This window comes from Mirounga angustirostris, unplaced genomic scaffold (assembly GCF_029215605.1).
Source record: "Mirounga angustirostris isolate CCGP_5_RB_7025 unplaced genomic scaffold, mMirAng1.0.hap1 SCAF_16, whole genome shotgun sequence".
NCBI classification, from domain to species: Eukaryota; Metazoa; Chordata; class Mammalia; order Carnivora; family Phocidae; genus Mirounga; species Mirounga angustirostris.
In genome coordinates this window covers 42,952,315-42,977,318 of record NW_026991724.1, presented here as the reverse complement: position 1 = coordinate 42,977,318, position 25,004 = coordinate 42,952,315, and the positions used below count along the sequence as shown (strand labels likewise).

The 25,004-nt window shown below is 38.5% G+C and overlaps 2 protein-coding genes across 2 annotated transcripts; one reads left to right on the top strand and one right to left on the bottom strand.

Annotated features, from left to right (window-relative positions):
- Positions 1 to 413: 413 nt before the first annotated feature.
- ZNF30 (zinc finger protein 30) lies at positions 414 to 23,993 on the bottom strand. The gene is given in 7 exon segments (XM_054511353.2): positions 414 to 2,408; positions 2,411 to 3,451; positions 14,917 to 15,015; positions 16,014 to 16,081; positions 16,083 to 16,162; positions 17,496 to 17,584; positions 23,711 to 23,993. Coding segments are annotated over 6 exon segments (1,704 nt in total). The 5' UTR covers positions 17,505 to 17,584; positions 23,711 to 23,993; the 3' UTR covers positions 414 to 2,001.
- Positions 11,918 to 12,671, top strand: LOC123855540 (prefoldin subunit 1-like). Its single transcript, XM_045891254.3, has one exon. It carries the CDS (start codon positions 11,956 to 11,958, stop codon positions 12,322 to 12,324), a length of 369 nt encoding a protein of 122 aa, XP_045747210.1. The 5' UTR covers positions 11,918 to 11,955; the 3' UTR covers positions 12,325 to 12,671.
- Positions 23,994 to 25,004: the final 1,011 nt, after the last annotated feature.

The window sequence follows — 25,004 nt, the reverse complement described above, 5'->3', positions numbered from 1 at the left end:
ATCTAACAAAGAGCTTATATCTAGAATATATAAAGAACTCTTCAAAACTCAACACTATGAGAACAAACAGCCCAATAAATAAATGCTTCACAAGATATGTGGATGTCAAATAATCACTTGAAAAAGTGGCGAACATATTAGCCACTAGGAAAATGCAAATTAAAAACACAGTGAGGTACCATCAGACACCTATTAGAGTAACTGAAAACAAAAACAAACTGACAATACCAAGTGCTGGCAACAGTGTAATAACTGGAACTTTCATACATTGATGTTGGGAATGTAAAATAATACAGTCACTTGGGAAAATAGTTTGGTAAATTTCTTGTAAAGTTAAAAACATGTAGTTACCATATGACAGCATCTCTACTCCTAGGTATTTACCTAAAGAAATGAAAATGTCCACACAAAAGTACCAACAGTGCCTTTATTAATGATTGCCAAAACCTGGAAACAACCCAAACTGCTATCATCTGGTGAATGGATAAACAGATTGTGGTTCACCCATAAGGACTACTACTCAACAATAAAAACAAATGAGCAACATATATGTGTGTGTGTGTGTGTGTGTGTATATATATATTCATTTGTTATATATTGTTATATATATAAAGTATTTATGTATATTATATATATTTAACAACAGAATTTATCATAACATCAAGAATTATGACATACTTAAGGATAAGTTTAATAAAATATGAGGAAGACTGAATATTACCCAGCATTGCTAAGAGAAATTAAAGACCTAAATAAAAAGAAACAGATGTTCATGAATTGGTGGACTCAGTAGTGTTCAGATGTGAATTACCTCCATATTGATCAATAGATTCAATACAATCCATATTATAATCCCCCAAAACATTTTCCCCCATAGCAATTGACAAGCTGATTTTAAAATATGTAACTGAAAAAGACTTTCAACAAAGCAGTAGCAGTTTTGAAATGTGCAGTAATCAATACTCTTTGGTACTGTTAGAATAATAGACACATGGTACAATAGTATATAAGAGTATTCGGAAATAAATGTTATGCAGTCTACTGATTTTCACAAAGTAACACAATGGAGGGAGAGAATTTGTTTCAAGAAATGGTCCTAGAACAAATGTGTATGATTGTCCCTTCTTTTAACACCTTTATTAACTGCATACACTGTGACAGTAAGTTTCTAATTAATTTTATTTTTAAAATATTTTATTTATTTATTTGAGAGACAGTGAGAGAGAGCACAAGTGGAAAGGAGGGGGAGAAGCAGACTCCCGCTGAACAGGGAGCCCGATGCGGGGCTCCCTGCTCTGCGGGAAGCCTGCTTCTCCCTCTCCCACTCCCCCTGCTTGTGTTCCCTCTCTCGCTGTGTCTCTCTCTGTCAAATAAATAATAAAATCTTTTTAAAAATTAAAAAAATGCTAATAATCAATAAATATTGAGCATAAAAAATGCTAATAATAAAATTAATAAATATTGAGCATAGGTTTTTACAAGTATGTAGGTTCTATCACCACCATTTTAAAGCAATGCCCTGAAATAAAAAGTAAGGTGCCTAATGTCAAACAGCTTGACAGTGGTGGCATGACAATGACAAGAATTGACATCTGTGCTATGGTAGGCTTTCCAATATAAACTGCTTTTTAAAAATCAGGATGGATTATCTGAAGTTTAGCAATGATTTAAGAGTACTGGAAGGTTTTTTTATTCACTAGTTCATTCAACCATATTAGAATATGTCATATAAACTTTCATGCTATCAATGCTGTATTAATGTCTCCCACCTTTTCTGAATTGGCCACCAATCCAGAATATTCGGATTCAAATATTATAAACACAAGAATGACAAATAAAGGCTTTATGTTTTCTGAATTCCATTATGAATTCTCTAATAGGAGAATATTTTCTAAAGGCCTACCAAGATTTTTAACATCCATGTTTCTCATTAGCATAAATTCTCTGATGCTGAACAATGTTTAAGCCATACATAATGGACTTCCCAAATTCCTTAAATTTTTAGGGTTTTACACACATATGGTTTCTCTGATGTACTTTAAGGGCTGAACTATATCTAAAGGCCTTCCCACATTTTCTACATTTAAAGGGTTTCTCACCGGTGTGTATCCTCTGATGTTCACTAAGGAATGAATTAAGTCTAAAGGCCTTGCCACATTCCTTACATTCAAAGGGTTTCTCACCAGTATGAACACTCTGATGTCCAATAAGTTGTCCATACACAGTAAAGGCCTTTCCACATTCCTTACATTCATAAGGTTTCTCACCAGTATGAATCCTCTGATGTTGAACTAGGGAAGAGCCAGAACTAAAGGTCTTCCCACACTCTTTACACTCATACGGATTCTCATCTGTATGAAGTCTTTCATGGTGAACAAGGTAGGAGGCATGACTAAAGGCCTTCCCCATTCCTTGCATTCGCAGGGCTTTACCCCTGCATGAATTCTCTGATGTGCATTAAGAAATGAACTAAGTCTAAAAGCCTTCCCACATTCCTTACATTAGAACGGTTTCTCACCAGTATGAATACTCTGATGTCGAGTAAGTTGTCCATACACAGTAAAGGCCTTCCCACATTCCTTACACTCATAGGGTTTCTCACCAGTATGAATTCTCTGATGTTTAACCAGGGGTGAGCTACTACTGAAGGCCTTTCCACATTCTTTACATTCATAGGGTTTTTCACCAGTGTGAATTCGCTGATGTTGAACAAGGTATGAGAAGGTACTGAAGGCCTTCCCACATTCTTTACATACAAAAGGTTTTTCACCAGTATGAATATTCTGATGCCGAAGAAGTTTTCCATACACTATAAAAGCTTTCCCGCATTCCTTACATTCATAGGGTTTCTCACCTTTATGGATTTTTTGATGTTGAACAAGGTATGAGCTACTATAAAAAGCTTTTCCACATTCCCCACATTCATAGGGTTTCTTAACAGTATGAATACTCTCATGTATAGTAAATTGATGGCTATTACTAAAGGTCTTCCCACATTCCTTACATTCATATGGTTTCTCACCAGTATGAATTCTCCCATGTTTAACAAAGCCTGAGCCTCTAATAAAAGCCTTCCCACATTCTTTACATTCATAGAGTTTCTCAATAGTGTGAATTCTCTGATGTCGAACAAGGTACGAAAAGGTGGTAAAGGCCTTCCAACATTCCTTACATTTATAAGGTTTCTCACCAATATGAAATCTCTGATGTATGGTGAGTTGATGTCCATTACTAAAGTTCTTCCCACATTCTTTACGTTTGCAGGTTTTTTCACTAGAATGTGTTCTCTCATGTTGAACAAAGTTTGAGCCTTGACAAAACGTCTTCCCACATTCCTGACATTCACATGATTGCTCTCTGTTAAGAAGTCTCTGATGTAGAGCAAAAGATGTACATTTCTCAATAGTGGGCATTTCTTTAGAGCTGACTGTCTCATCCTTCAACTGAAAATCTGAAAGAAAACAAAAAAAAAAACCCAAATATTGTTTTCCTATATGAGAAAATATAGGAATAGAGATTTCTATGGAAGAGACACATTGAAAATATCTACTAGAAATAAATAGCCTAGGCAATACTAAAATACTGTTATAAAAATCAAAAACAGGTCAAAGAGAAATACAGAGATTAATGAGAGTTTATTTAAAATACCAATGTTGGTGATAAAATAGGTTTCACTTCTGATATTAGGTGTGGATCAGAATCTTTGAAGAGCTTGTTGAGAAACTGATATTCCAGCATCATCCCAGACCTCCTGAATCAGAATACACAAGGCAAGTTCCTGGGCACTGATATGTTTAACATTTCTTATAAATGTTTCTGATACAGATGAAATTTCATTTCCCCCCACTGTGGCTTCTCTTTACACTTAAGAGTCAAATCCATGTATCTTTCATTAATATGATCCCCGCTTACCTATCAGGCCTCATATCAAGTCATAATTTTCTTTGTTCCCTATTTACCTCACTTTCCCCTTTCGGCACTTGGAATGTGTCACAAATTTTCTCATCTTTTGGTTCCATCTGCAGGTGATGTCATTTCCCAAAAATTCTTTGGCATGTGTTGTTTGCAGACTGGATCCTTCTCATCCTATATATGTTTAAGGTAAAATGTCACTTTATCAGGATACTGTAAATTGCTGACCTTGTCTAAGGATGTCCATGTCTTTATCTTCTAACACTTAATTCTTATAATTCCTACCTGTTTTCAATTATATAATTATTTCTCTTTGTCAAAAATTTTAATTTACTTCTCCCAAACCTACCTGTGATAGATATTTTGGCCTTCATGACCTTTGCCCATATCATGCCTGTGAATATGTTGCATCACATGGCAAAAGATATGTAATTAAGGTTACTAATTAGTTGCTTTAAGACGGAGACATTAACCTGGCTTATCTGGGTAGGCCCTAAAAAGCAGAGCTTTCTTCTGGCTGAGGGCAGAAGAGAAGTCAGAGACCTTCAAAGTGTGAGATGGACAAGACTTGCTGGTTGCTGACTGGAAGACAGAGGGGGCCACATGGAAAGTGTGAGAAGGAAATAAATTCTGCCAGTAACCTGTGAGCTTGGAAGAAGACCCCATGCCCCAAAGAACTGCAGTCACAGCTGATACTTGGATTTAGCCATCCTGTGCTGAACTGATCTATACAATTATTTGATTACATAGGACTATAGTCTTAAGCTACTAAATTTGTGGTAATTTATTACAAAGCAACAGAAAACTAACTCCAAAAGCAGGCCCAACCCCTATTTCATTCAGCACTGAACTATAACTCTCTAGCACACAGCAGAAATTGATTGCAAAAAAAAAAGAAAAGAAAAAAGAAAAATCTCTAGACAAAAGAAAGAATTAGGATATAATTAAAAGACAATATCATACAAATAACTCACTGATAACCCATTAATATAATATAGATAATCCTTGAAGAAATAAACAATTTCTGGAATGAGAAAGGGAAGGTACAAGATGAACCTCAGATATCTTTGCCTTTAAAAAGTCAGGTAAATTTTGAAGACTCATAGGTTTCTCAAGAAACAGAAGAGACTTACTATGGAGCTCTGTATGGTAAATACAATGACAAAAGGAACACATGAATGATTATTTTCAATTATACATTCTGAATCAATGATAATGGGTGGATAAAAGATGAATCCATAGTAATTCTTGCAAGTGAACAGAAAAAAAAATTTTTTTAATCTTTGTTGTTGAATAATCTCATACTTAGAAAAAGTATTTTTTTTTTTTTTAAAGATCTTATTTATTCATTTGACAGAGAGAGACACAGTGAGAGAGGGAACACAAGCAGGGGGAGTGGGAGAGGGAGAAGCAGGCTTCCCGCCGAGCAGGGAGCCCGATGCAGGGCTCAATCCCCGGACCCTGGGATCATGACCTGAGCCGAAGGCAGACGCCCAATGACTGAGCCACCCAGGTGTCCCTAGAAAAAGTATTTAACTACTAGTAAAGAGTCAAATAATTTGTCTTTCTCTTTTCATTGGAACTATGTTTCAAGATAACCAAAAAGTACTAGTTTAGAACACTAAGAAATAGTTACACAAGAAACTATAGTAACAAAGTACCTTCCTACAAATAATGATATTTTTTATTCTGATGAGGATTAACAACATGACAAGTTGCTAAAGAAATGAATATTCCTGGATAATAAAGTAAAAGGAAAACCACACAGATTACTGTTTAGTTACAAGGAGGAAAATTAAATAATGTGGGTTTGGACTGTTATCACTCTAATCCAGTGGTTGATATATATATTTTTTAATTTATTTATTTTACAGAGAGAGCATGCATCTGTGCAACTGGGGGGCAGAACAGGAGAGGGAGAGAGAGAATCCTCAAGCAGACTCCTCACTGAGTGTGGAGCCCAACCTCGGGGGGGCTTGATCCCAGGACCCTGAGATCATGACCTGAGCCAAAATCAAGAGTTGGCTACTTAACCCACTGAGACAAAAATGTTTACCTTTTAAAAATATTTCCATGTTATATGATAAGCTGTACAGGCATTTTGACCAAAACTAGACCACTGGGATGGCCCCTACAGATAAGTATTGAATTTGCACACAAGAGTCAACTGGAAAATTGGATCAGATATGTTATCTCATTAAACTGACTGCCTTTAGGATGATTTCTGTTATCTCTTAAGATCAGTTTGGCCCATCAATTCTCCAACTTCTCAGAAAAAAAAAAAAGGCTATTTAGATCATTTCATTCAAAGAGGAGAAAATCTGGGTGTTGACTATTGTCAAAAAACTTCCACCACCATTAAAGGAGAATTTTGAACTGCTTTCTTCTGCTCTCAGGGCTTTTCATGTCATACTATACCAGATGACCTCAAAATGGGGAGAATTATACAGCACTGTGGTTCAGGACCACTAGATTTGGATCATGTCACAAAGGTATAGCACTCGTATCCAAGAAATTGGATAGGCAGTGGTTCTAGACAGATTCTGTTTAGAAAATATACTGGCCCAACAAGGCAGAGATATGATTCTTAGGAGAATGTTGTACTCACATCTTTAAAGACCTCTCTGAGATCTCTAAGATTACTAAAATGACCCAGGAAACAAGTAAGAAATCACCAAGTTAGGTAATAAGGATAATTCCCTCCATATTGGGTTCTGTGGGCTCTTTGGATCAGGGATGGAATCTGTTCTTTTGGTTGAATTTGAGTACTAGTCTTTGATCCTGGTTTAGAAGCAGACTAGAAATCCTGATCATAATATTTCTCATAGTATTGTCTATACTACAGCATTCAAATGTATAATCTACAGTCCTAAATGCTGTTGTGCCACCATTTTCTTATCAACAGATCCAAATAATCTTCCAAATAAAAAAATAAGAAAATACACTTTCAAAGGTTGAAATGACTTTCATATACACACAACCATGACACATCCAACAATTGTGTACATTTGGAGAATTTTGCTCCTGAGAAGATAATGTTCTATCCTCCAGATAAGGCTGAAAAATGACCAAAAAGGTGGCAGGGGAAACCAAGAAGTGAAACCAACATAATTCCTTGTCTCTGGGTTAAACAAAATTGAGAAAAACATACTTCCTGGGACATGTCTTAACCTTCCATAAATTATCAGGGCCCATGGGATTAAGTTTTAGTTTTTGAGTTGTTTTTTTTTAAGCAGTTCTAACTATTTGTAAGAATTAATATTTTCTGACTTTTATTCTTTCTTAAAGACCTTCCAAAGACAAAAATTCACTTATTTTCAAAAAAGAATAAATTTCATTCTACTTTACAGTTACACAGGGTTCTACTGGATCTTTTCATGGAACTAAGATATACAATGGGATACCAATCATCTATTTTTCCTTTAAGAATAAAAGAATAATGTTCCCTTGGGACATTTTTCTGTTTCATCATCTGAAAAGCTATTTCATCATTATCAATTATATCCCAGTGTGCAAAAAAGAAAAATTAAAATAAGGAAATGGAAGAATTCTGGCATTGCCCAGAAAGATGATACAGTAGTGAAATAAATCATTACTACATTGTCCTTCAGTTTTCTCAACGTGTTGCTCAAAGGATTGCATCCATTATCTTTTAAGGTTTCAAAGAAGACTTCAGACATCAATTTGTGCCTTAAAAAATATTTAGCATTTGGGATACCTGGGTGGTTCAGTCGGTTAAGCATCTGCCTTCGGCTCAGGTCATGATCCCAGAGTCCTGGGATCAAGTCCCGCATCGGGCTCCCTGCTCAGTGGAGAGCCTCCTTCTCCCTCTGCCTGCCGCTCCCCCTGCTTGTGCTCTCTCTCTGTCAAATAAATAAATAAAATCTTTTAAAAAATATTTAGCGTTTATTGAACACAGTTGAGAATTCAAAATTTTTCATTTTCTACCCATTATGGCAAAGATAAGCAAAGTGACAAAGAAAGACACTTCATAAACATCATGTAAATCAGAAGATGAGTGCAAAGATAAAGGGAGCAGTGCTCTAGAGCAGCCTGTCCAATATGGTAGCCACCAGCTATGTGACTAAATTGAGAGGTGCTGTGAGTGTAACATACACACCAGATTTTGAAAACTTAGAGCAAAGAGAAATGTAAATTATCTCATTAGTAATTTTATAGTAATTGTACTGATCATATTTGGGATATATTGAAATAAACAAAATGCATTATTAATTTTACCATTTTCTTTTTAAATTCACCACTAGGAGACTTTATATTACATATGTGGCTTGCATTACATTCTAGATGACAAAGTTGGTATGTGGTGAACTATCTTACTAATATCGTTTATGGTAAAAAAAGACCACTGAGAGACAAGTTGCATATGGACTCAGAAAATGGGAAAGGTCATCGGGAGGCCAATTCTGTAGTGCGAACTGGGGGTGATGGTGGTCTGGATTAGAAAGTTAGTGGTGGAAAATGGTGAGAAGGTATGGCACTCATATTTTGAACATAGAACGAACAACATGCTGGCGTGCCTGCTGTGTGATATTCCGAATAGTTAAAGCCAAGATCACCAAAGGCAGTCTTAGTCTGAATGTTCATTTGAGCCTAAGATGATCCTCTCATAGGTGCTGCAGGTAAAAAAAAAAAAAATGATTTTCTTGTTGTGGTTATAGAATATAATGTCCTTTTCTTAGTATATTCTTGAGTATTTAGGGATGAAATGTTATAATTTGTGCAACTTAAATGGTACAGCAAAACTTTTTTTATATAGATACAGAACAAAGCAAAATATTAAAAACTGGTGAATCTACGTGATGGTTTTAAGGATTGCTGTATTACTTTTTCAACTTTTATGTGGATTTTAATTCAGTTGGCAACATACAAAACCAAAACACAACAAAACAGACTTTTAAGAACGGCATATTTCCATACATTAAGAAACATTAAAAACAATACAATTTATTTAAAAAAAAACAAAATAAAAAGCCCTCAAAGTGATATATGTAGACTGATTAGATACAAAGTGTATAGGGTTGAATAGTGGTTCCCCCTCCCTCAGAATGTGAGGAAATAGATGTAATTCATTAATATGAGGTCATTTTGGATTAGTGTGAGCACTAAATCTAAAGTGACTGGTGTCCTTACGAGAAAAGGAGAGGACACACAGAGACAGACACAAAGGAGGACATGCTGTGACAACAGAGGCAGAGATGGGAGTGATGTAGCTATAAACCAAAGAATGCCAAGACTACCAGCAACCACCAGAAGCTACAAAAAAGCAAAAAAGTATCCTCCCCCGGAACCTTCAGAGACAGAATGCCCTTGACTTCTTGATTTCAAACTTCTGGCTTTGAGAATTGTGAGGCAGTAGATTTCTGTTGTCTTAAGCCACCAAGTTTGTAGTATTTTGTTACAGCAGAACCAATTTACAGATTTGTGACTTATTATGGCAAAAACTAATACACAAAGATAAATATATAATACAGAAAAGAGCTACGAAATAGGTTTAAAAAAAAAAAAAACACTTTTCGGGGCACCTGGGTGGCTCAGATGGTTAAGCGTCTGCCTTCGGCTCAGGTCATGATCCCAGGGTCCTGGGATCGAGTCCCACATCAGGCTCCCTGCTCCTTGGGAGCCTGCTTCTCCCTCTGCTTCTCTCTCTCTGTCTCTCATGAATAAATAAATAAAATCTTAAAAAAAAAAACCAAAAACTTTTCTTCAGGTAATTTCCATTTCTGAAAATCAATTCTAATTAAACCCTGAATAATTATAGGAATAAATAGTTAGTGTCAATTAAAAAAAAAATAGGTGGGAGCCCATCAAAACGTGTGACACAGAACTGAAACTAAATAAAAATTTTAAATGCAAATAATAGTCTCTGAAAAAAATTATAAATTTCAAACATGAACATTTTCTGTTCTTTTCTTTTTTAATTTAAATTTTACTTAGTTAACGTAACAGTGTAATATTGTTTCTGGAGTAGAATTCAATGATTTGTCACTTAAATACAACACCCAGTGCTCATCACAACAAGTGCCCTCCTTAATACCCGGCAGCTGTCTAGCCCATCCCCTACCCACCTCCCTCCATCAATCCTCAGTTTGTTCTCTATCTTTAAGAATCTTTTATGGTTTGTTTCCCTCTCTCCTTTTTCTTTCCCCTTCCCGTCAAACGTGAACATTTTCTATTAGAACTTATATCAGCTTTTTTAAAAAGAAGCTAAATTTCTTCTGTTTGTTTTTTAAATGAAAAATAATTAGTGCATGTTCCTAACTATATGACTTTCAACCACAGAACTGTATTTGAAATGTTGCAAAAGACCTTCATTTTATCAAAAAGAATGCTATGTCTTTCTTCCTGCCTTCTCTTCACTGCTAGGAGGCTGCATCTTCTTCTAGGACATTCCTCCTTCCCAGCCACTCTTGGGCCATCCCTCCTCAGCAGACTCCAGCGTCTACATCTCTTGCCCTCACTTACATCTCCATATCCTACTAGAGCTGCTCTTTACTAAGTTGTGAATGCCATTTAATTACATATTCTAGCTCACATATTAAAACTAAATTTCATTATAAGGGTTTTTTTTTTTAAGTAAAAAAGGACACAGAGGCTACCATGAAGAGGCTCCCGTTTGCCAAATATGAGACAATTTGAATATCAAAATGATAGTAGAAGATTACAACTGACTGAGTACAGTAAGAATGCCTGGGCTCACACTGAATAAATAACTGAAACATTGTTCAAATTGAGAAACAATCTGCAAAAGACATGTACTCATCAAAAGTGCCAAGATCATAAAAGGCAAAGAGAGACCAAGGAGTTCTTTCAAATTAAAGGAGATTAAAGTAAGAAGACTACTAAATGAAATTCATGATTTTTGTCTTGGATACTGGGTTGAATTTTATTTTTTTTCTATAAAGGATACCAGTGAGGAGGCACCTGCGTGGCTCAGTTGGTTAAGCTTCTGGCTCTTGTTTTTGGCTCAGGTCATGATCTCAGGGCTGTGAGATCAAGGCCGGAGTTGGGCTTTGCACTCAGCAAAGTCTGCTTGGGATTCTCTCTCTCCCTCTCCCGTTGCCCCTCCCCCTGCTCATGTGCACTCTCTCTCTCTCTAAATAAAAGAATATAAATAAAAGAAAAAAAGGAAAAAGAAATATACACTGAAACATTTAGGGTAAAGGTGAAGTCATTTCAAGGGAAAGGGACAGAATGAGAATGATAAAAAGCAAATATATAAAATATTAACAGTCTCCAGGTAAAGGTTACATGTATGTTCTGTGTTATTCTCACAAATTTTCTGGTTAGGAATTATTTCAAAATAAAGAGTTACATAAAATCCATCAATTAAGAACCCTGTACATATTTGTTTAAATCAATACATTTCAGTTAAAAGAAGAATATACAAATGCAGAATGGCACAGTGATTATTAAAGATAAGCCAACTCTGTCTAAATTCTAGTTCTAAGAACTAGCTCTATAATTAGGAAAATTTCTTAATCATCCCAAGTCTTAGTTTCCTCAGATAATAAAATACTGATAGCAATCTGAAAAACGTCTCACAATGTTGCCGTGAGAATCAATAAGGCAATAACGTGTAAAATGCTTAGAACAGGGCGCCTGGGTGGCTCAGTTGGTTAAGCGACTGCCTTCAGCTCAGGTCATGATCCCGGAGTCCCCGGATCGAGTCCCGCATCGGGCTCCCTGCTCGGCGGGGAGTCTGCTTCATCCTCTGACCCTATCCCCTCTCATGTGTTCTCTCTCTCTCATTCTCTCTGTCAAATAAATAAATAAAATCTTTAAAAAAAAAAATGCTTAGAACAGTGTCAGGCATAGAGTAGAGAATCAATAAAGAAACTGCTATTATCACCACCCCTGTCTGCATAAGAGGCAATGATCAAAAAGGGAATAAGTCAGTATAGCATGAGTAAACTCAACAACAAAGATTTCATACCTCCCCTCATTAATTTTCAGTTAATCATTTTTCTTCTTATAGCTCTGAGAAAACACAAGATAAAAGATATATATTCAGTGTGAACCAAGATGGCGGCTCCCGTGGATCTGGAGTTGAAGAAGGCCTTCACAGAGCTTCAAGCCAAAGTTACTGACACTCAACAGAAGGTGAAGCTTGCAGACATACAGATTGAACAGCTAAACAGAACGAAAAAGCATGCACATCTTACAGATACAGAGATTATGACTTTGGTAGATGAGACTCACATGTATGAAGGTGTAGGAAGAATGTTTATTCTTCAGTCCAAGGAGGCAATTCACAATCAACTGTTAGAGAAACAGAAAATAGCAGAAGAAAAAATTAAAGAATTAGAACAGAAAAAATCCTACCTGGAGCGGAGTGTGAAGGAAGCTGAGGACAACATCCGGGAGATGCTGATGGCACGAAGGGCACAGTAGGAAATCTCTAGCAGAAGCTTCCTGCCCCCTCCCATTCCTGGCAAGGGCAGAGGGGCCCATGTGGGGAAAGCATCCTCTCTTCTGCCCTGATGGACTTTTTTTTTTGGATGATCTGGTAACCCTGTGTTTTCTCCTTCACCCTGATACCCTTTCAGATCCCAACTCTGTGTTTTTTGTCCTGGCTCTCTCTGCCACCCCTGCCCAGAACACTCTTCTCCCCTGGGGGTGAGTCACCAACTCCCAAGAGAGGGAAGCTGGGAGCCAGGACATGGGGGGGCTTTGCCCAAGCCTATCACTAGTTATGCTGCTTAGACCAATAAAAGGCATCTGTTCCCCCCCCCAAAAAAGATATATATTCATTCCTCTACTATATCAATTAAGTTACCGACATCCACATCCACTGTCACCGTTTTCTCTTATGCACAAAATTCCACCATCTTACCCGCCCAGCTGAAGGCCATTGCTTCCACAATAATTTCCTCCTAATTCTTCCATTTTCACCACTCTGTGGAAGCGTTCCCGACATCAATCATGCAGGTGTAACCCCATGTCCCAACCAACCCCATCTCTTCATAGGCAATGCCTCTACAGAACTGGGGTACTCACTCCCATTCTGCTTAAACCACTCCTGTCAGGCTTTCGTTCCTTGATGCCACTGAGGATTTCCCCTTCTGGGAAGGTCAAATATTGAGGCCATTGCTCGTTTCTTGTTTTAATTCCTGTTTCAGTGATCAGTCGTCCGCCCTGAAACATACTCTTCACTTGTCTTTGGTGGTACCACTTAATTCTACCTTAAAATGTGCTTCTCAACAGTCTCTTGTGCAGCCCCGCCGACAGACACAACCGTGAGACTCCTCTGTCTGCACTGGCTCTTTGGGAGACCTCACGCACTCCCCTGGCTTTAAACACCAGCCATATGCCAATAAAACCCAACTGCCAAGTGCGAGCCTATACTCTCCCTGAGCTCAGGCGTGCATATTCAACAGCCTCATCAGCATTTCTAATAGCCATCTCAAGCTTCACATATTCAAAGTACGCGTGTTTAGATTTGTTCTCCATCCTGCCTTTTCTCTCTCTTTCCCATCTCAGGTAGTTTGTCACCATTCACCTGCTCAACTCAAAACCTGCTCATCCTTCTTCATGTCCTTCTGCCGCCACCCCCATTTATAATTCACCAGCATGTTGTTAGCTCTATGTTCAAAATCCATTACGAGTGCCATACCTTCTCACCACTTTCCACCACTAACATTCTAATCCAAACCACCATCACCCCCCAGTTCGCACTACAGAATTGGCCTCACGGCAGCTTTTCCCATTCTTACCCTTGTCCCCATTCAGTCCATCCTCTATGCATCTGTGCAGGAAAAAGCAGAGGGGAGCGATGGAAGGTATCTGCAGACCTGAGAACCTCAAAATAAACAGTAGATATTCATCTAAAAGGTTAGCAGGCTAATTGGAGGAGAGGTAGTGAAACCAATAGCGAGGTTTGGGGTGCTTCGTAAGGTTGGATGTGGTTGGAAGTGATCTATCAGGGAGAGAGAGAAAAAAGGGTTGTCATTAGGTAGAAGCTGGTAAAGGGCTCGAGGGGAGTTGGAGAAGTTTTATCTCCTCATGTGGAGAATCTGGGTGAAGAGAATAGGAAAATTCTTTGTAGAATTCTGCAACTTCTCTGTAAGCCTGAAATTATTTTTATTTAATTAGTTTATTATTATTGTTTATTTTTTTAAAGATTTTATTTTTAAGTAATCTCTACACCCAACATGGGGCTTGAACTCAAGCCCGAGATCAAGAGTCGCTCACTCTTTGACTGAGCCAGCCAGGTGCCCCTGAAATTATTATTTTTTAAATGTTTTACTTCTGCTCAGGTTGATGTTTTAAGGATATCTGTTTTATAATAACTCATTAAGCTGTGTAATTTAACATGGCTTTCTAGTCTTCATCTCATTTTTAAAAATTTTTAAATCAGAAAAATGTAAATTAGATCATGGCTTCTAGTCACTTTTAGAAAATAAGCCAGGTTCCTGATAATTAACAAAAAAATATACATGACTTGGTCCCTTCTGATATTCTCCCTTTTTTCTTGTTACTCTCCCCTCATTAATTCTGTTCCACTCTGCTCATTGCTCCTGAATCACACAAAGCTCATTTCCACCTCAAGTAATGCAAATTTGTTATTCACTCTGCCTGGAATGTTCTATATAATTATACAGCCTAATCCCTTCTTGTTCTTATCTCTGCTCAGTTATCACCACCTCAGAATATACAAATAAATCTAAATGTAGAAGAGGAGCTGAAAGCAGTCAAATTCAAAATAATAGCTGAAATACTGCACTGGGAAAGAGAGCAGGCCTAATAAGATGACCAGGGAAATATGAGAAGGTGAGGGAATGATAAAATTGGTAAAGGTGAAGCTTCTTTGGAAATTTTGGTGAGATATTTATCTTTCTCCCAAGTTTCAGGCTTTCTATGCAGGCCTTGCTGGGGCCTTTGAAGGGAAAGTTACAAACAACAGCTCAGAGATGTGCCTACTCCCTGACCACATGGGTTACTTCCAGCAATGAGAGCTTCTCTACCTGACCTGCTCTTACTCACCTGTGTATTGTCTTCTTTGATCTTTCCTCACTATCATCCATGGCTCTTTCCATTGTTCCAATAAAGTAATCAGATGTGGTTTAGAAATGGAATGTCCAGCTTACAAGGTAAGAATGCCATACAATGTAGAAAAGAAATAAAATAGGAATTAAAAAATACTTTGAGCTTAGGTTAAACTTGGAATAGACTAAAATGACATTGAGAAGTACTTCAGGGAAAGGCAAGGTGATTCAAGAATCCAAATAGATGGGCAAAAGGTTTTATTTTAAGTGAAATCTATTCTCTCTCTCTTTCTTTCTCTCTCTCCTATGTCTTGACAGAAAGCATGACCTTGTAATTGAGAACACAGACTCTGGTACCAGAGTGCATGGGTTCAAATTCCTGTTTCTGCCTCCTACCAGCTGTGTGACCTAGGGAAACACACTTAAACTGTCTTCAACATTCTCATCTGAAATGGTTATCAATAATCCCTATCTCATAGGGTGATTGTGAGGAGAAAAATCAGTTAATATAAATCAGATACAAACATGTAAAGAGCTTAGGATAGTGACTGGTACACAGTAAGCACAATGTGAGTTACTAACATTATTACTGTTATTTTTCTAAGAGAAAAACCAAAAAGTTTCTTGAAACATATGTATCTATAGGATACTCATTTAATTTTAAATGCAAAGTTCATGAATTATAAATTTTAACCACAAAATCAGGGTAATTGTTTTGTAAGAAAGAAAGTGAGGTACCTTCAGGTTTAAATGATTTGTTTATCCAGCCCCCCACTGTATAAGTTGCACAGGCTCTTCAGATAGAACAAATCAGGACCCTGTGTCTAGCTGTTTTGACTGCAGGTGGGTCAGATAGTAATAGTGCATTTATAGCAATTTTGAGCATAAACATAATGAGAAATCTGGCCTTTGTCAATGTTTATGCAATAAACACCCCAGAGTTCTAATCCTGCCATTTCATCCTTTCCAGCCTAACAAAGCTCAAACCATTTCTTTGGGGACAGAGGGAAGAAATTACGTTCACTTCTTAAGATAGCCCTAAAATGTACGATGTTGGGGAGAAGATTCTAATTTATTTGACAGAGGTAAACTTACCCAGTGAGACCAAGTTACTATAGTTCTCCAACATCACATCCCTGTGCAAGTGCCTCTGAGCAGGATTCACTCCCCCACTCCTGCTGAGAGAAGGCTACGGCCACATCCCTGAATGTCACTGATCCCTGAAACTGCAAACCCACATATGTCTGGTGAAATTAAAAAAAAAAAAAAATGTTTTAAGATGAAAGAAGAGGAGATAATAAGTTTCAACGTAGCATATAAGAAGCAAATGAATCAGAATATCTGCATGTTCTGGAAGAACCCTGTTGCTACGGTCAAAATTTTCTGTATGCTGTGGGATACCACAGTACTCCAGATCTGTTGAGAAATTGATAAAATAATCCAAGTTTCTCTGTTAAATAAAACAGCATACACAAAGACACTGCCTGCTCAGTACCTAACCTAATAAATTCTCAAGAAATAGTAATCTTTACATTATTTTCCCTTTAAGAGAAATAGGCATTTTTTAAGCATAAAATCCTTAGTCCCTGGATCGAGTCCCGCATCGGGCTCCCTGCTCAGCAGGGAGTCTGCTTCTCCCTCTGACCCTCCCCCCTCTCATGTGCTTGCTCTCTCTCATTCTCTCTCTCTCAAATAAATAAATAAAATCTTAAAAAAAAAAAAGAAAATAGATATTACACAAATTTGTTAATTTCTCAAGCTTCAAGATTATTATGTCAGATCATATCGTAAACATTTTTCCTTATATTAATAAAAAAATTTTCATGATGGCATAAAAGTACCTCTCGTGAATATGTATCAGAATTAGTCATTATTTTAGATTTATATGAGATTTGACCAAATGTCTCTGATTTCCCCAATTCAGGTAATCTACGTTAATCTACGACTTACGATAATAAGCTCATATTGCCATGCAGCATTCCTCACTCAACACTTTTGCTGTTTTTCAGTTAGCGGATTATGATTCAGAATCAAACGAATGTCACCCAAGTCTGGCAGGTCCCGTTCCACCACAAAATTGACCTACTGTCACTCTCAGGCATCACCTGGCAAGAATGATGGTATCAATGTTTCCATGTCACAGTCATGGCCCTAATGTGTTCCTAAAAGCCTCACAGAGCATGTGATCTCATCATATTAAGACTGAGACCAATCAGTACAAAATCCCATCTTAGTAGGTCTGTGGAAAATGTTAAATCTTCTGATGTACGGTCAAATGAGGCCAATATCTCAAACTCACCAAACCACTGACTGACACAGGGAGCTCAAATAATTCATGAGACTTCACACCTTCACTGTTCCACCACAGTCCTTCAGCAAAGATTTATCACATGTGATCTTTTCCGTAATTTGCTCAATGAATTAATGAACACCAATTAGAAAAGGGGACCTCATAAGGAAGAAGCAATTGTTTGGCACCGTTTCAAACAGGAGGAATCAAGCAGGTAATGAGATGGTGCTTAATGAAAATATCTATGTAGTCTAAAAATCCCAATATTTCACAGAGAAGCAACTTACATGGGCCATGCTTCTAGAAATGTAAGAACCGATCAGTCTTCCTGGGGGGTTCCTCTACCAGAGAAGTTCAAACTCTAGAAAATTCAGAGCTGAGAGAAGAAAAGGAGGCTTTAGTGTACCCAGTAACTTCAGCCAATAAACCTTCTTGTCCCCGCATTTTGGTTCCAAATGATGTTACAACCACCCTCACATGAAATTTTGGAGAACAGAGGGATTCTGGATAAATCCAAACCCCAGTGAACCAAGATGCACACAGCTGGATGCAGAACAACAGCACTTCTTCACGGAAGCCAGAATTAGACATGTCAGCAGGTTTTCTGGACAGGACTTCATTTTGGGGAGGCTGATCTAGATCGAATGTTGGCCTGCACAGTTCTGCTTTGAACAGATCCTCCTCCCTACATTCCTACATTCTCTTTTTTTTGGGTTGGAATTTTTTTTTATTGAAGTATAGTTGACATATATTAGTTTCAGTTTCAGGTATACAACACAGTGACTTGACATTTATACACATTATGGAATTATCACCCCAATAAATCTATCACCTGCCACCATACAAAGTTATTATTATTGACTATATTCTCTATTCTACATATCTCTGTGACTGACTTATTTTACGGGAGGTTTGTATCTTTTAATCCTTGTCACTTATTTCACCCATCTCCCTCCCTCCTCCCCTCTGGCAACCACCCATTTGTTCTCTGTATTTTTGAGTCTGTTTCTGTTTTGTTTTGTTTTTTATATTCAACATATATAAGTGAAAGCAAATGGTATTTGTCTTTCTCTGACTTATTTTACTTAGCATAATACCCTCTAGGTCTCTCCATGTTGTCACAAATGGCAAAATTTTATTCTTTTTTATGGATGAATAATATTCCATTGTATGTATACATGTACTACATCTTCTTTATCCATTCATCTACTGATGGATGCTTCCATATCTTAGCTATTGTAAATAATGCTGCAATGAACATAGGGGTGCTGATATCTTTTTGATTTCATGTTTTTGTTTTCTTTGGGTAAATACCCAAAGTGGAATTGCTGGATTGTAGGGTAGTTCTATTTTTACCTTTTTAAGGAACCTCCATACCATTTTCCACAGTGGCTGCACCAGTTTGCATTCCCACCAACAGTGCATGAGGGTTCCCTTTTCCCTACATCCTCACCAACACTTGTTATTTCTTGTCTTTTTTATAATAGCCATTCTAACAGTGTGAGGGTGTCTCATTGTGGTTTTGATTTACATTTCCCTGATGATGAGCAATACTGAGCATCTTTTTATGTGTCTGTCAGCTATCTGTATGTCTTCTTTGGAAAAGTGTTTATTCAGGGCTTCTGCCCATTCCTAAATAAAATCATTCCTACATTCTAACTGAAAAAGAAGCCATACCACCCAAACCAGAACTTCTTTTGTGGGCTCAGGATAACGTCAAGATGAGAGAGAGAAAATAGAGAAGACATTGATCAGGCATTTACTAACACCTCAGTAGCTCAGTTTTCTCATCATTAAAATGGGGATAAGAATATCAACTACTACATATGGTTATCTTGAAGAATAAGTAAGAAAATCCATTTAAAACACTTACTAGAAAATTGGCTTAACATAAGTTAGCTATTATTATTATTGAAGAACATGACATGCCCCTCATTTCATTTTTATAAAGGACATAATTTGTTTCCATTTTTTACTTCTCTCTGGCATGTTTTCTTATAATTTTAACGAAAACACTTAGAGCCTGACCTTAAGAATGCAACTTTTCTTTTAAAAAATAGCAGGAAAGATTTCTCTGATCTTTAAATTTCCTCTTTCTCTATAGAAATTAGAGAGAGGCACCATTCTGTTACAAGATGCAAAACTGAAATAACTAACAAAGGTTGAATCCTGTTCTTCCTATGCAACTTGGAGATTGGTGTACATGTTCATAACTGCTATCATCTTACTCTCTTTTCTTATATAAATTTGTCACTGGAAGAGTAATTTGTACAACAGATCCTTGGAAGTCCTTTCACCTGCACCTATATTTTTTATATGACATTGCTATAATCCCAAAACGTGTAAATACCGATAAGGTTTGTCTTTTTTCTTTTTTTTTTTTTTTAAAGATTTTATTTATTTATTTGAGAGAGAGAGAGAATGAGAGACAGAGAGCATGAGAGCAGGAGGGTCAGAGGGAGAAGCAGACTCCCTGCCAAGCAGGGAGCCCGATGCGGGACTCGATCCCAGGACTCCAGGATCATGACCTGAGCCGAAGGCAGTCGCTTAACCAACTGAGCCACCCAGGTGCCCCAAGGTTTTTCAAACAAGAGGATCACTGGTGCTTCCCTCTTCTTCCTGCTGCACACAAAGAACATTGAGTCCTATAGTTTCCCTGTTTTAGTCTAAGAGTTGAAGAGTCTTTCCTACTTTGCATAATCAATTAGCGTGATTCTATTCTGCAGATACAATAAAACCCTATATATCTGCTAACAAAAAACTGGGATGGGGGGGAGGAAAATGCACACCAAAATATTAATATTATGTCTGTGTTTAGGACACATGCATTGGTTTCCTCTACTCTCACACTCACAGTGCTTCTGACACCAACTATGTATTTTTTTTAAACACATCAACAATTCTCTGACACCAGCTGGATGCCCTACAATTCAACTCAGCTCCGAGCTCTGACACTATCTACCTGGAGTTAGCATCAAATCCCACAAGTTAAGGGCTCAGTCCAAGACTGCCCCCACTTCAGAAACCAGTCATAAGTCCCAGGTTGTCACCTGTACTTCTAACCAACTGGCCATAAATTGGGGTTCCCACACCTCCCTCCTCAGGTTCAAAAATTTGCTAGAACAGCTCAGAGAACTCAGGGAAAACACTAAGTTTATCGGTTTATTATACATTAAGGGATATGATAAAGTATACAGGTGAATAGCCAGATGAAGAAATACACAGGGTGAGGTCTGGAAGGTTCCAAGTGTAGGAGCTTCTGTCTCTGAGGAGATGGGATGTGCCATGCTCCTGGCACATGGATGTGCTAACCAACCTGCAAGTTCTCCACACCCTGTACTTTAGGGATTTTTACGGAGGTTTCATCATATAGGATTGATCAATTATTAACTCATTTTCCAGTCCCTTCCCCCTATCCCTGCCCTGAGAATGGGAGCTAGAGCTGAAGGTTCAAGTTTCTTTTTTTCTTTCTTTCTTTATTTGACAGAGAGAGAGAGCAGGAGAGCACAAGCAGTGGGAGCAGCAGCGTGAGAGGGAAAAGCAGGCTTCCTGCAGAGCAGGGAGCCTAATGCAGGGCTGGATCCCAGGAAGCTAGGATCATGACCTGAGCCGAAGGCAGTCGCTTAACCAACTGAGCCACCCAGGCACCCCTGAGGGTTCAAGCTTCTAAACATGGCTTGGTCCTTCTAGTGACCAGGCCCCATTCAAGAACCCAATAGTCACTTCTTTAGAACAAAAGATACTGCTATTACCCAGGAAATTCTAAGAGATTTAGGAGCTCTGTGTCAAACACTCCTATTACTCAGGAAATCACAAGGATTTTAGGAGCTCCGTGTCAGGAACCCTGGTCAAAGACCAAATATTAGCAGGCACCAAGGGTAGAAACCAATATAAATACATTATTTATTATTTCACAGTCTAATAGGTAGAGTTATGGGTAACTTTTTTTTTTTTAATGTTAACTTTTTTCATAAATTCTTTGGATTACTGATTTTTGGGGGGGAGGGGGGTAGGACAAGTCTGCCCTAATTCTACCTTCAGAATTTAATATGAAGACTTTTACAATAATTTTACAGTTATAATTAAACAGTTATTCACAGTGGATACATTCTAGACTTTAATAAAACCAAGATCAAATAGGATCATCAGGGAAAAGCAGTACTTGGACATCTTTTAGTTGTATCTCATCAACATAATTATATCTATTCTTCTCTGAAAGACATAATTCAGGTTAAGTGGCCACTGCAGACTGAATGAGAGTATGAACGCAAAGTAGAGAGAACACTCTTGGGTACACAAGGAATGATCCATAAATGTGGCCAAATCCCTCTTCTCCACTAATTAAAATATGTACCGTCCTTGAAAAATATCTCACAAAACCATATGATAGTAAATGAGATTCATATATAATTTAAGATTTCCTTGAATACTACTGTCCATAACTGTGCACGTAGTTTAAAACTACTTCACATTTTTCTTCTTGTGACTGATCCTTTATAAACATATTTTTGTTAGTTGCAGAATATTCCATCACATAAATATGGACTGAGGTACTTAACTATTTATACAATATTGAACTCTAATTTTGTACAAGATCATTCCCAGCTATCAAAATCTTTGCTTGCACACCAACGGTTTTAAATATTTTTATTGCATATACCACCTTTATTAATTGAATAAATCACAATGTTTCTCTCCAGAAAAATACACATATATAAACTACAACTCTGTATGCAATTATAAGTGGTTTGTGGTCACCTGGAAGCCCTAATCAGTCTTCAGTTTAAGAATTTGTTTAAGGGGCTCTTGGGTGGCTCAGTCGGTTGGGCGTCTGCCTTCAGCTCAGGTCATGATCCTGAGGGTCCTGGGATCGAGCCCCGCGTAGGGCTCCCTGCTCAGCGGGAGGCCCACTTCTCCCTCTCCCACTCCCCCTGCTTGTGTTCCCTCTCTCGCTGTGTCTCTGTCAAATAATTAAATAAAATATTTTTTTTAAAAAAAGGATTTGTTAAAAAAAAAAAAAAGAATTTGTTTTTAACAAGTTAAGCTTATTCTATTGCTACTGAATTCTGAAAGGAATGACCCAGAATCACCAATGATGAAGAGTTAATACTTCCTGAGTGTTCATTATGTTCCAGACATTGTTTTAAGGAACTTTATACATATTAATACATCTTATCCTTATTATGTCCCTATGAAGCAGGAACTATTGTTATACCCATTTTAAAGATTTAGAAAACAGAGTGTGCAGAGTGTGTAGATTGTAAATATCTAGTAGTGGCAAAGCCAAGATTCAAAGCCAGATATTTCAGACTCAGAACTCATACTCTTCAGCAGCATACCACGCTGCCTCTCACTGTCCAATGACGTGTAAACAAATTCTGCTGTCAAATCAAGGCCTAACAAATAAAACAAAATTTAAAAAGTAAAATTAGGGGCCCCTGGGTGGCTCAGTCCGTTAAGTGTCTGCCTCTGCTCAGGTCATGATCCCAGGGTCCTGGGACCAAGCCCTGCATCAGGCTTGAGTCTGCTTCTCCCTCTCCCTCTGTGTGCGTGCGTGCTCGCTTTCTCTCTCAAATAAATAATCTTTTTAAAAAATTAAAATAAAATAAATGACTAAGGACACAGACCTACCAATACACTCAAACCTACAATCACATTCCCACTTCTAAAAGCTTCTCATGGAAGACGACTGTTATATGCTACTGAAATTATTAAACCAATGCCTATCTTGCTGAACTTGACAATGAAGCCTTGGGAGAAGGTGAGTTGTCTTGTATGGTAGTATCTAGTTTGCCAACCAAATACTAATACTCATCTTTTTACTCTATCGAAGTCTAAAATAAAGCCCTGAGAGCAAACTTCAGGAACTGTATTCCTATAACCTACTATCAGGATGCTTAGAAAAGGGATCACAGAATAAGATTTAAATGATTTGTAATCAGTAGTGAGAAATAACAACTAAAATGCTAATGAGAATATTGGGTAAAAAGAGAGGATGAGGGGCCACAGGGAGGGGGAATCCATCTCTAAGGACCGCATCATCCACTGGAAAGAAGACACAGAGTAGGTCACAATTATGTGGAGTACTTCGGGCAGAGGAAAACAAATGTGCTCGTAAAACAAGTTAGTGAACACAAAGGGGGTAATTTCCCATCCAGTCTCCTCGGGAGCTTTGCTTGGAGAAACTGAAGGCTCTAAAACTCCCGTCTCCGGATCAGTTCCCCGCCTTCCCGCTGGGAAGCTTTCATTCAAAGGCTCCGTGACCGACCTCCCTCCGGGGACCGTCTGTCTAGGGCAGACCACTGGCTGGGAGGGGAAAGGGGCAGGAGGCAGCAGGAACCTAGAACACGGCTCACGGTGGCACCGCTCCCGCGCAGCCTTCGCGGGCGCCCAGCCCGAGCCCGAGCCCTCACCGTCCGGCACCCCGCTACTCACGCACACACGCGCGCCGGGGACGCGGGCAGCGCCGGCCAGCCCCCTCCCCGCAACGCCCTGCACTCACTATTTTCCTTCACAGAAAGAAGTCCACGCAGCCCTGTGGGCGGGTCGGAGTCTGCAGCGCCCGCCCGGTGAGGCTGGGTGTCGACTCCTCCCTCACAGGCCTCAGAGCCCGCAGCCGCGCCAACAATCACGAAAGAGTGGGAGGAAAAGGCAGAGGGCCAGGTTGCCCCGGTGGCCTGTGGGAAATGTAGTCCCAGGCTGATTTCGCCTCATCGCAGTAGCCTGTGGGAAATGCAGTCTCGGGCGGTAAAACCGTAGGAAGCATGCGGCCCACCTCCCATAAGGACCGCCCACTCGGCGCCCGGGAGACTTGTGGGAGTTCCCGTGGGTGTTGAGATCACGCAGGCGCAGGCTCTCGCCGAGCTGACAGCCTGACGTGTTTCTGCCAACTCTAGGACCGGGCGAGTTTAATGGGCTGGTCGTCGGGGCTCAAGGGAGGCGAGGAAGTACCTGACCCGCCCAGGGAAGGCAGAGATGAGGATTCAGGAGTTCGCGATTGCCCGACGCTTGACGCCCAAAGTAGAGAGCCAGCCCAGGACACTGCCGTACCAGACCTCCCCAAACCATAATAATAATATATTCTAAGTTGTGTTATTATTTTAACATAAAAATATGAAAAATAGGCGTTTGAAATTATTTCTTTCTGGATTGTTTACTTTTTTATTACAGAAATGCTATTAAATAGAACATCAATAGAACTAATAGTGGCAATTAATAATAAGACAAACAGGTGTGAGAAAAATGTTTCCATCCTCTGACACAGCAAGTTCTTACTAAATATTTAAATTTTGTACCCTATATTATTGTGTATTCTTAAGATAGGAGAATGTAAATACAGTAGGACTAATTAAACATATATATATTTAAAAGAAATGTTTCTTCCTGTCTCATCATACATTAGGATATTTTTACTCTTTCCTTTTTCAATAATACTTGTCTGAACTGTCCGTGGGTTTTATAGCACTCTTTTTTTTTTTTTTTAAGTAGTGGTAAGACTAAATACAGTCAAATAATCACTTTGACTTGCAGATCTCGTCTTTTTTTTTTTTTTTTAAGATTTATTTATTTTGAGAGAGAGAGAGCACTAGCAGGGAAGGGGCAGAGGGAGAGGAAGAGAATCTCAAGCAGACTCCCCTTTGAGCCTGTCGCTGGGGCTCCATCTCACCAGCCTGAGATCGGTACCTGAGGTGAAACCAAGACTCTGTAGCTTAACTGACTGAGCCACCCAAACACCCCTGAAGATCTGGTCTTATTAAGCCTACATTACACTATTTTTAGTGTTAGCCCAGTGTTAC